The sequence below is a fragment of the Bufo gargarizans genome, chromosome 2 (genome assembly GCF_014858855.1).
Source record: "Bufo gargarizans isolate SCDJY-AF-19 chromosome 2, ASM1485885v1, whole genome shotgun sequence".
Classification (NCBI taxonomy): Eukaryota; Metazoa; Chordata; class Amphibia; order Anura; family Bufonidae; genus Bufo; species Bufo gargarizans.
The window spans coordinates 204,259,321-204,272,217 of record NC_058081.1 but is presented as its reverse complement, the minus strand read 5'-3'; the positions used below and the strand labels follow the sequence as shown (position 1 = coordinate 204,272,217).

At 42.9% G+C, this 12,897-nt stretch overlaps 1 protein-coding gene and 1 pseudogene across 3 annotated transcripts in view; both read right to left on the bottom strand.

Moving 5' to 3' along the window:
* DENND6B (DENN domain containing 6B) overlaps positions 1-12,897 on the bottom strand; it is a 106,917-nt gene that overhangs the window by 3,878 nt on the left and 90,142 nt on the right. For all 3 annotated transcript variants that reach the window (XM_044279931.1, XM_044279929.1, XM_044279930.1), the window contains 4 exons: positions 10,536-10,589; positions 7,935-8,044; positions 7,489-7,591; positions 3,519-3,593 (listed from right to left, as the gene is read on the bottom strand). In XM_044279931.1, the coding sequence (XP_044135866.1) occupies positions 3,519-3,593; positions 7,489-7,591; positions 7,935-8,044; positions 10,536-10,589 (342 nt within the window). The remainder of the gene's footprint in view (positions 1-3,518; positions 3,594-7,488; positions 7,592-7,934; positions 8,045-10,535; positions 10,590-12,897) is intronic.
* LOC122926940 lies at positions 352-1,475 on the bottom strand (annotated as a pseudogene).

Below are 12,897 nucleotides of genomic sequence, written 5' to 3'. Positions count from 1 at the left end.
TGCTCTTGACCCAATTTCATCCCACTTCATCCTTAAACTTGGCACTATGCATATCCCTACCCTAACCCACCTCTTCAACCTATCAAACCTGGTGTCAAGAAGCCTTTGACCAGTCCTTAATCTAGCTATCACCCCATCTAACTACTCCCATTTGCAACCAATATTACAACCTTGAACTATCCTCCCACTTCTCATCCCACTAACTTTTTGACTAGCTAAAATCTAGGCAATCTTTTGACACCGCCACTCTACTGAAACTGCCCTAACCAAAGTCACTAATGATCTGCTAGCTGCCAAAGTTAAACGTCATTACTCTATGCTCCTCTTTGTGTTTTTGACACTGATTACCACTTATTTCTGTTCAAAAAAGTGTCCCTCTCTTGGATCACTTAACACCTTGAGCTGAATTGGTCCACTCCCTGTAAACCCAGCAAGAATAGCTGCTGGGATAACTGGTTTGCCCTGTTCCACTGGATCATTTCAGTCTTAAATATAGTCTTTGAAAGACAATGACGGCCTGTTTAAACATAGTGACTGGCTGGCATCATACTCAAAGTTTTCATAGGATGGAACACGTTGAATGTCGACCAGTGAGGAATGGCTCATCCATGACTGTAGTAGGGAATCTGCGCTTTCTGAGCCACTGTCTACAGAGTCCATGTCCAAGGATTTACTAAAATTAAGAGAGCTTAGCAAAACATTCATGTTGCTTTGACCATAGTCGTGGTTCAGAAAGGAATAATTATTTCCCATGGATTTCATGTAGGAATAACTCTGGAACTCCTGCTTTACTTGTAGGATATTTGTGACTTGGGTAACTCGACACAGGTCGCTGTACATTTCTGTTTTACGTTAAGTCTGCACTTGAGATACATAATGCAGAGGCTCAATATTGAAGCTTAATGAGTCATTGCTTATCCACTGGTGGCCGGTGTGATGCCTGGAGCCGTCGCTATATTGATCCTGAACCTTTTCTTGTTCTTTCATCATTTGTTCCAGATGCTCCCACAGAATGTCACCGACGAAGTACAGGGCCAGCTCTAGAAACTGTTCTTTTCCCATGTTGGACAATTTTTGTCCATTCATAATACATTTCTGAAAGTTTACATTCTCCAAGGAAAATTCAGCAACGGCCCATGCAAGCCACTGGCACACTTGAGTCTGATTCTCCGATTCCACAAACATGGATTGTTGGGAGTACCAAAGTGCCGCTGTTACTTTCTAAATCCATTAAATGTGGCCCTCAACACCTGACTTATCACTGCTTTGCTGCACGGGGTAAGGAGAGGTAATTCACAACTGCCAGAATCATGAGATAAGCAGTCCAACCCTGTAGGCACCGCCTGCTCTTCTTCATAGGCATTATACACAGAGTACAATCCAGTGATTGACATCGATAGATTTACATTGTACAATGCCAGCTGCCGCTTCAAGATTCCTCGGTGCATGTTGTAAACTGGAGCCAACTCAGTCATTGGATCTCAATAAACAGGATCCAGTCCAAAATACACAATCCCAAAAGTGAGCCTCCTAGTAAATAGTCCACAGAGGGTGTAGATTTTATCCCAAGGGACCACAGAGAAGGAGGAGACCCTCCAAGTCACAGAGTGCATGTGCTTCTAGATCTGGTGCTGCCTGTCTCTGCCTCTACTAGGGGGAAGTTCAGCTGTAAGCACAAGCAGCAAGGAGGAGCATTGTTCTCCTGGAGAGTGTCGGCTGTAAAGTTCCTCTGTTCTGGCCCCTCCCAATGAATGACATCATTGAAGGTCCTTAAGCTGTACTTGGATTTTTTTTTCCTTTCAGTACAGCGTGCTCTCCTGCTGCCCCTGATAATACAGATTGGCTTCAGCAGGGAGAGGGAAGTGTGTGCAGATGCACAGCTCTCTCACTGATTGGGCAAAGCACTGTATGTGCTCTCTGCTGGATCATTAAGGAAGCAGTCAGGGGGGTCTGGCCATGCTGGATCTTACTGACTGCCATTTATAAGATGAATGCACTTTTTTGCAAGATTTTTTCTTGCTAAAAAGTGCGTCTTAGGCTACTTTCACACTAGCGTTTTTACTGGATCCAGCAGGGTTCAGCAAAAATGCTTCCGTTACTGATCATACAACCATCTTCATACGTTATGAACGGATCCGGTTGTATTATCTTTAACATTGCCAAGACGGATCTGTCATGAACTCCACTGAAAGTCAATGGAGGACGTATCCGTTTTCTATTGTTGCAGATTGTGTCAGAGAAAATGGATCAGTTCCCACTGACTTGCATTGGGGGTCTTGCCGGATCCGTCTTGCTCCGCATCCCAGGACGGAAAGCAAACTACAACATGTTGCGGTTTGCTCTCCGGTATGGGAACGCAACTAAACTGAACGGTATGCATTTTGGTGCATTCTGTTCTGTTCAGTTCAGTTTTGTCCCCATTGACAATGAATGGAGACAAAACTGAAGCTTTTTTTTCAGGTATTGAGTCCCTATGACAGATCTCAATACCGGAAAACTTAACCGCTAGTGTGAAAGTAGCCTTATAAAGCGAAAAATATGGTATAGATCTCTATAAATAAATCGGAACAAATAAAAATCCACTGTAACAGCTTCATTCTTTCTCCGGTCTCAAAAGTCTGCCTTGGGGTTAACATTTGATTTTTCCTTGTTCTTCAAACCACACATCCAACCTCTTACCTCCTCCTGCTGTCTCCTTCCGTCATTCACTCCTTCTTCAATCTTAAGTCAACAAAAATGCTAGTGCATGCCCGGATCATCTTCTTTACTAGTGCAACATCCTCTTCAGTGGTCTCCCATCTAACACTCTTGTGCCCCTCCACTCTATCCTCAACTCTGCTTCCCCTCTGGCTCAACCCTCTGCCAGTCTCTTCACTGGCTCCCCATTTCCCAGCCAAGTCACTTTAAAATAATAACATACAAGGCCGTCCACAATCTGTTCCCATTGTACATTTCTGACCTACTCTCCTGATACACCCCCACATGTAATCTCTGATCTTCACAATAACTCTTTCTTTACTCTCCTCTTGTCTGCTCCTCACACACAATATTTCTCTTGTGCATTTCATACTCTGGAACTCACTACCCAAGCACAATGGACTCTCCTCCACTATTTAAACTTTCAAAAGCTATTTGAAAAGTAAACTTTTCAATTTACCTACAATCCACAATAAACCCAGCAAACATTAAACAGCCATCTTCTACACTCACCCACTGTCTCCTTCCCCCTTCTTTTGGAAAGTGAGAGGGTCCTATCCTCCTTACTGCTCAGTTCTTTATTGCAGTCTATTCCCCAGCGTTGGCCGGTTTCTTGCTAAAACTGGACAACCCTTTTAAAGATTCACAAAAATCAGGATCTGAGCTTCTGGGTCTGTGCAATCACTGACATAATTGTACGTTAATTGTACATACTGATAATGTCAAGGTGCAGGAAGCGTCAGTGATAATGGTAAGACTTGCAATGAAAAAGAATGTGACATCCGTGACATTAACGGATTTATGGAATTTAGATACACTACCAGTTTGTCTCTGAGTTTCAGTACCAGATCCACAATCTCCACTTCTGATTTGTTCTTTATCCATGCTGTTATATTCTGTGGTAAATGCACAAAAGGCATTAGTCGCATACACATTGTATACATTATTAGTTTGTATCCTCAGCAGTTTCATTATACAGTATATCTACTACCTGCTGTCTATATAAAGCATACCTCCAGTTATCCACTGTGTGCAAAGGAGTTTATATTATAGAATTTAAAAAAACACTGTTTTATTCACTGCTTTATTCTCTTGCAGACTGCACACTATTCATTTTAACCCCTTAAATGGAATCTGTCACAACGAATTTGGATTATTATCTACAGTAATACACGAGTATTCTTGCCCATTTTTCATTTTCCTACTGCCCCGTTCCTCCACTGTCCGCGTTTAAAACTGTGCTAAAATACATTCCAGGACAGACATGTGCACAGGAATTCTCTCTTGTATGGTGTTACAGCATAACAGTCTAGACTATGTATTTCACTGCTGTTTTGTGGTCGCAAAGGGAGTAGGAAAACAATAAAAGGTAATTCGGACTCCTTATGTGCAGTGCTACTCATGTATTACTGTAGATATTAGACCAGCATCATGGTGACAGATTCCATTTAGGCTACCTTCACACGGTGTGGTTTGTATGCAGGAAATCTGCACCAAAAACTGGTAAAAAATGCACTATTTTTAGCAGTTTAGGTGTTTTTTTTTCAGCATTTTTTTGTTGCTGACTTTTCTGTTTAACAACCCCACTGAAGTCTATGGGGAAAACCACTATGTGTGAGGTGCGGAATTGCACATTATTGACATGCAACAGATTTTAAAATCCACACGGCAGGTCAGTTTCTTCGCTAAAAATAAGCAAAGTGTGCAGGAAAATCTCATTCATCTTGCTAGTGTTGTATTACACTGCCGTTGAGATGGAAAAGGTGATCGATAGCTATAAAAACTTTTACAATTTTTTAGTCCCCTTATGGGATGTGATCATTTAATCTCTTGTACTATACACTGTAACCTTGCAGGCCTGGCTGTGGAAATCAACCTTATCTGAACGTACCTTAGGGTACAGTCACATGTGTCATAATTTTAAACACTGCGGATTCTCAGCTGCAGAATTACTTGTGAAAATCTGCAGTGTTCACAGTAGCAGCAAAGTGGACGAGGTTTAAACAAAATCTCATCCACACGCTGGAAATCCGCACTGGGATTAGCAAATAATTTGCCATGCTGTGCAAATATTAAATAATCAGGAGGTCAATTTATGTTGCTGCTGCGGTTTTTACCCTTTGCAATACAGAGGGTATAAGTACAGTAATTCCACAGTAATTCCACTTTATGTTTGCACACAATTTGGTGTCGATTTTGCTGCTGTGGATGTTGGCCAGATCAGCCACAGACTTGCTAAATGTGACCATAACCGTAATGAAGTAGAAATAAGGAAATCTACAGTACAAACTGTAGTTCTGAAGAAAAGGCTCCACAAATGATATGTCCAGCACTGCAATGTCTCGGTAAGGGAACTTTCACACTTGCATTAGAGCAGGGGTGTCAAACGCAAATTCATCGGGGGCCGCATCAGCAGTTTGGTCACCCTCAAAGGGCCGGTTGTATCTGTAGGATGTATACGGTTGTATACTGTATGGGGGCAGGGGCCACAGGGTGACGTTATGGTTATAGTGTGCGGGGGCAGCCGCTTGGTGACGTTATACTGTATGGGGCACTAGGGCAGCCCCAAGGTGACGTTATACTGTATGGGGGCCACAAGGAGACGTTATACTGTATGGGGGCAGCCACAAGGAGACGTTATACTGTATGGGGGCAGCCACAAGGAGACGTTATACTGTATGGGGGCAACAGGGAGACATTATAGTTTATCAAGTGCCACGTGCAGTGCAGATTGCAGGCAGGGCCAGAGCCTCAGAAGACAGACAGCACAACCTTTATTTCTGACACCCCTGCAGATGAGCGTTCCTCCCGGAGCCTGTCCACATCGCAGCTCCCGGCCTGACCTGCAAGCGCTGACTGGGGTCACATAGCATTATACTGATTTATGATGCTATGTAACCCTTACAGTTCTGGAATGTGTTGTATAACACTGACATAATGCTGTCCGTGTTATCCAATACATTCCAGAACTGTAAGGGTTACATAGCATCATAAATCAGTATAATGCTATGTGACCCCAGTCAGCGCTTGCAGGTCAGGGCGGGAGCTGCGATGTGGACAGGCTCCGGGAGGAACGCTCATCTGCAGGGGGCCGTGGGGTCTCTCACTCCTCTTCTCCCATCTTGGCCTGCAATTACTCAGTCTCTGGAGACGGTGTGCTGACTTACTGTGCGCTCCTGTGCTGGCAGGTGGGCGGAGACTTCGATACAGGAGCCGGGAGGAGCGGGGGCCGCCTGCAGGAAGTGATATGTACGGTACTCATATGCACGATGCAGGGGCAGGCTGACATAGATGTAGGAGCGGTCAGCTCGCGGCTAGCATATGACCGCTCCTATTACTGCCCAACCGACATGTCCCTGCTACTTGCCCGCACAGGGCTGAACAACTGTTCAAACTACTTGCCCGGCGCCCGGAACTGCAGCATGTCCCGGGCGTCGGGCGATAGGAATTCCACACCCCTGAAAGTGGAGGTTTCCTGTGTAGAACGGCCGGCGCCGCTAGAGGGCAGACGTTCTCTGGCTTGTAGGCTGCGGCGCATGTGCTGAAGAGGCTGCTTTCTTGTGTCAAAAAAAAAAAAAAGAGAATAAAAGGTGAAGGCTGGCGGCGGCTGCGCGGGCCACATGACTAGGTCTGGCGGGCCGGATTCGGCCCGTGGGCCTTGTGTTTGACACCCGTGCATTAGAGGATTCCGGCTGGCAGTTTGGAAATACGTATGCAAATGGATAGCATTTGTTTCCGTATCCATCTGACAAATGCATTGAAATACCGGATCAGTCTCTCCAGTGTTATCCGGAAAAACGGATCCGGTATTTATTTTTTTCACACTTTTAAAGGAACACTTGGTACCGGATCTGGCATTAATACATTTCAATGGAAATTAATGGTGGGTCCGGAATTCCGGCAAGTGTTCCGGAAATTTTGGCCAGAGAAAATACTGCAGCATGCTGCGGTATTTTCTCCGGCCAAACACCGTAAGAGTGACTGAACTGAAGACATCCTGATGCATACTGAACAGAATGCTCTCCATTCAGAATGTATTCGGATAAAACTGAAGCGTTTTTTTTTTCCCGGTATTGAGCCCCTGTGATGGAACTCAATACCGGAAAACTTTAACGCTAGTCTGAAAATACCCTAAGACAGGAATTTTATTATAGCGGGGAAAGTACAAGTAACGTGTTTTGTTTAGTTTTCGCTGTAGGTACGCTATTATATCAGTACTATAGGCTAACAGAAATGTATAATTAGATTCAAAAGCTACATTTAGATGGTATGATTTATTGTAATGCATTAACAAAACTCATGTCATTGAGTCTTAATAATTAGTGATGACACAGTTGATGGAATCTCGCAAACACTGCCATTTTGTTCAGGTTATGGAATAAGTTGTTTAATGACAGGCTTATTCCCCGACATGTCTGACGAAATTATTTTATTCATCATACAATAACGATTCTGGATCATCTTCACACATAACTGTGTATTCCGTTCCTCAGTTATTGTTATAATTGCTAGGAGAACTTTATGAATCTGCAACTGAGTGTTACCAGTGTGTCACTGCACAGTCTCACATTCACAGCACCGGTTGGATAGTATCAGACTGTGCAGGGACACACCCCACTAGTAATACTTACTTGCAGATTTATTTATAAACTTCTAGAAACGATAACTGAGGAATGGAACAACATATAGTTATATGAAAAGATGCTCCAGAACTGTTATTGCAATTGTTTTCTAAAACAGTAATTTCAAGAGTGGTGACAGGTCCTGTTTATATGTTTCAGCAATACTCACTGCTTCACAGATGACTTTAAGATGCGCAGTTTCAAGTCTTTCTCTCATCTCTTTCTGTTTGTGTCGATACCATCCATCAAAATGGGGAGACTTTAAGAAACGCCTAAATAATCAGAGTCAGAAATAGTCAAGCAGAGTAGAGGCAAAATAAAATCCTACTAGTATATATTGCCCATCTTTGCTAAGTAGTGTTCCCCGTTAGGCTTTCTTGGAGATCTCAGTATGCAATAAAGGCCATGGCTATGGTCCACAGTCAGTTCTCTAAGGAGATTGAAGTAAACAGGTTCATTACAGTGCTGAAGCCCCGTCGTTGATAGGGGTGCAGTGGTAGATATATGGCATATCTAAAGTTAGTTTTTAAATTAAAGTGACACTTTTAACTCTATAACACAGCTATAACACTGCATTACATTCCTTGCTGTATTATAGGATACCCCCCGGCTCACCTGTAAAGTCCAATCCAGTCCCCCTTTATTGCAGAGCTATACTGTGGACCTGTATGCTCTAGCATCTTCATTAGCTCTTCCTGCTGAAATGGCCGAACCTGAGGGGGATTCTATGCAAAGAGAGACACATTTGCACAAGTGAGACCTAACTTTTGACTATTTTAATAAAATATAATATCTATCATATAGTACAAAAACATATAACATTGATATTCAGTAAAGCAGGTCATAGCCATGAGATATGTATCTGCAGACCACCAACACATTCAGTGAAATTTAGTTAGCTCTGCTGACAATCTGATGTCTGTGTGGTCATACACATTCTCTCTTTTCTTGAAAGGTGTGATTAATTTAGTAACAATGGCCACCTCGAGACACAGACCCACTGGATACCTAACCAGTTTAAGAGGAGCTTTACCCTTAAATGGTCACTGTTATTTCAAAAAGGTTTATATAAATCATCAATTGTATAGATGAATATAAGAAACTTTGTAATATATTGTATCAGAGAAAAATGCTACATTTTGCCTCCACCCCAACCCAAACTAATATTCTCTGCTAAGTCCATCTTGAAAACAAGATGGCTGTCAGCTATCTGAAGGATCAGATTACATTCTGCCCAAATGGAGAGGGGAGGAGGAGGAAGAGTTGAACTGCAGTGAGAGAGAAGAGAAAAATGCTGCATAAATCAATAGTAAAGGGCAATTTAAGAGCTTATTTCATCAGTCACAGAGGGGTGGAGAAGACTGGTCGTAGAGGGAGAACAAGGTGTTGTTCTCTGATAAGATATAGCACAAAGTTTCATATACTCACCAGTAATATTGATTTATGTAAACTTTGTTGAAAGCACAGTGAACCTTTAACTTACACAAGGCTGCTACCCCCAGAGTATTCTTCATTAGCAACAGCTGGCGCATGGATACTAGTACATGGTACCAAGGTGGCAGACAGGATTCACAGTCAGATGATACACGGGTTGGGTCAGGCAGAGGACTAGCAATGATTGGGTAGCGAACAGGTGGACAAGGTCAACATACAAGGAATAGGAGAACAAACATCTTAGCAGACTGTGCTTAGTGACAATTAGTGTTGTAGCACTGTCCCTATAAGAGACCAGAAGGTCACAGATTTGCATGACCCAGCACCTGGATAACAACATGCAGAGCAGAGTTGTGGTCCAGAGGAGAATGCCAAGTGAGCTGGTGCAGTGTAACAATTTTCTTGGAAGATGGTGTAACTTTTTTTTTTACTGTATAGGAAAGCACTGCAAAAATGTATACTGTGGTGTATACATTTTTATCAATGGCAATGTATGGAACTATATGGCTATACAGTGGCAAACATCAGCTGAATACTTTGTGGAATAATCCCAACATATATCTACGAAATATTGCTGTAGGGTGATATGACCACAGCCTTAGAGATTCACAGCCCGGAGATTCTGATGACTACATGTCAGATGAAACATTGCCATGAAGGCCTTGTGAAGTGTTAAAAGATGAAATGAAACACCATGCACATCCTACCAGGTTTGATAGCAAACACATAATTTAATATATTCATCACATCTTACTCCAACATGATTTTGACTAAGGCTACTTTCACACTAACGTTAATATTTTCCGGTATTAAGATCCGTTATAGGGTCTTAATACCAAAAAAGAAACGCTTCCGTTTTGTCCCTATTCATTGTAACTGAACAGAACGGAGTGCTCCAAAATGCATTCCGTTCTTATACTTGAGAGTTGCGGTTTTATTTCCATCCTGGGATGCGGAGCAAGACGAGCATGACCCACACTGCAAGTCAATGGGGACGGATCCGTTTTCTCTGACACAATAGAAAAGGGATCCGTCCTCCACTGACTTTTAATGGAGTACATGACGGATCCATCTTGGGTATGTTACAGATAATACAACCAGATCCATTCATAACGGATGCAGACGGTTGTATTATCAGTAACAGAAGCGTTTTTGCTGAACCCTGCTGGATCCAGTAAAAACACTAGTGTGAAAGTAGCCTTACACTGCCGTATGAATAGCCAGTCTTAGTAAATCTGCCCCATAGTCTGATAGCGCTGCACTTGGCAAAGATTAGAAGAGGAAAAGCAGTTTTACAACATTGGCTTTGGACCTACATCTTCAAGCGATCATACCTCAGCACAAGACATAAAAAAATACTTTTAATATGTATTAAAAAGGGCTTTTTAATTATTTTCTCTTTTAATATGACTCATTTAAATAATATGAATAATAAATATTCATTTTCGGATAGAAGGAATTTATTGTAAAAGTTGCACATTTGGATTGATGGAAGCTGCCTATTGTTACCTATGGTAAACGTGGAACTATCACACTGAAGCTTCTACTGTTTAGAAGCAGACAGTAGATTAATAAGATGTTGTGGGCAGATGGAAGGAGTCATACATCATCAGCAGGTTCTGTATAGGAGCTAAATACACAAACTGTGCATAATTATTTTATAAGATGAGGCATTTTTAGATGCTTTGGAGCAATAAAAAAATATTGGTAATGATATCCAATGAGGTCCTACTGTTCTCCCTTTATTAGTGCATAAAGTAATAAAATAGAGTAATGACCTACCTTCCAGGGAGTGATAGCGCTGTGATGTGGCATTAGGCTACCCATATAACGTTCCTGAAACAGACAGGTTACAAACAGAGATTATAAGCATCCGTGTAACAGCTCACAACAGCATAAGGGTCCATTCACACGTCCGTAGTGTACTGCGGATCCGCCGGCACCCCCATAGAACTGTCTATTCTTGTCCGCTATTGCGGACATGTTCTATTTTTTTCCGGAGCCGCAGACCGGCTGAGGAAGTTCGGGGCCGCGCTGTGGAAAATGATGATTACACTTACCGGTAATCAGATTTTCCAGACCCCACGACAGCACCATAGAGAGAGGGATCCACCCCCAGGGACAGGAAACCTACAGAAATAAAAGGGTGGAGCCTCTCTTCCCATTCAGTGGATTACAGAGCAAGAGTGGGACTCCTACACCATTGGTCATTCCAAACAGAACATCATAAAGGCTTATAAATTGTGTAAGATTATTCAATATATCAAAACATACATATATATATATATATATATATATTTTTTTTTTTTTTGTGATCATAGAAGAAACCATCACCAAGGGTGGGAATTAGGAAGGGTGCTGTCGTGGGGTCTGGAAAATCCGATTACCGGTAAGTGTAATCATCATTTTTCCCCTCCCCCACGACAGCACCATAGAGAGAATTACAGAGAAAAGAACCCTTCCTAGGGAGGGACCACCGCTTGCAAAACCTTTCTCCCAAAGGAAAGATCAGAAGAGGAAAGTAGATACAAACGGTAGTGACGGAAAAAGGTAGAAGGTGAAGACCACGTGGCTGCCTTACAAATTTGTTCAATGGAAGCCCCGACCTTTCTGCCCACGAAGTGGAAACCGAACGCGTAGAGTGAGCCTTCACCGAAAGGGGAGGAGACAGGCCCTCCTCCAAGTAAGACTGAACAATGGACAGCCTAAGCCATCTGGACAAGGTGCTTTTGGTAGCCTTCTTCCCTTTATTTGATCCCGAAAAGAGAACAAACAAAGCAGAAGACTTTCTCCAACCTTCCGTAACTTTGAGATACTGTAACAAGCATCTCCGTACATCTAGTGTATGAAAAACGACTTCTCCAGTATTTTTGGGATGGTCACAAAAGGAAGGAAGAATGATCTCTTGTGACCTATGGAATTTAGAAGACACCTTGGGAGAAAAGGCCGGATCAGGTAGAATAATAACTCTATCATCAAGAATTATAGTAAAAGGGGGATTGATGGAAATGGCCTGCAGCTCGCTAATCCTTCTAGCTGTAGTAAGGGCCACTAACAAAACTAGCTTGAGGGTAAGAAATGTAATACCTACAGAATCAATGAGTTCAAAGGGTGCTTTGATAAGGGAATTAAGAACCAAGTTAAGATCCCACGGGGGCACCCTAGGGGAGGAGACTGGTGTCATCCTATCTACCGCCTTAAAAAATCTAACAATCCATGGATTCATGGCAAAATTCTGCTCAAAAAGGGCAGAGACCTGCACTTTAAGCGTACTTTTAGCGAGACCTAAGGAAAGGCCTTTCTGCAAAAATTCCAGGACCTGGGAAATAGGGACACTTTCTGGTAAATGCCTAGGGTTGAGATTACTGAACTCAAACTTCTTCCAAGTCCTGGCGTAGATGGAAACAGTTACAGGTTTTCTACTTCTTAGTAAGGTAGTGATGAGATCCTGAGAAAAACCTTTTTTAATTAATAGGCTCCGCTCAAATTCCACGCAGTCAGATGGAGACCAGCGACTGCCGGATGAAAGACTGGACCTTGAGACAGCAGATCCGGTAGGTCTGGTAGGATCCAGGGGTCCGAAATAGACATGGTTCGGAGCAGAGTGAACCACGCCCTCTTGGGCCAAAAGGGAGCGATGAGGATAACTCTTGCCCTGTCCTTCCTGATCTTTTTTAGGACTGCTGAGATCAACTGGAAAGGGGGGAAAGCATATGCTAGAGGGAAGTTCCATTTCAGGAGAAAAGCATCCACCCCATAGGGGGATTCTCTTGGATTTAGAGAACAAAAAATGTCTACTTTCTTGTTCAGGCTTGTACTGAAAAGGTCTATGGTCGGCATGCCCCATGACTCGCTGATCCTGGAAAATATTGATGCGTTGAGGGACCATTCCCCCTGTTTTAAGGGGTATCTGCTGAGAAAATCCGCGTGAACATTCTCTTTCCCTTTTATGTGGAGAGCCGATACGTGACTGACCTGTTTCTCCAATAACGTTAACAATCTCCCAGCTTCCCACCGTAGGGATACTGACCTTGTCCCCCCTTGGTGGTTTACATATGCCACTGTCGTCTGATTGTCTGAAAGAATTCTCACATGGCCTGTGCCAAGAAGGTCCAAGGAAGCCTTCACTGCAAGTCTGACTGCC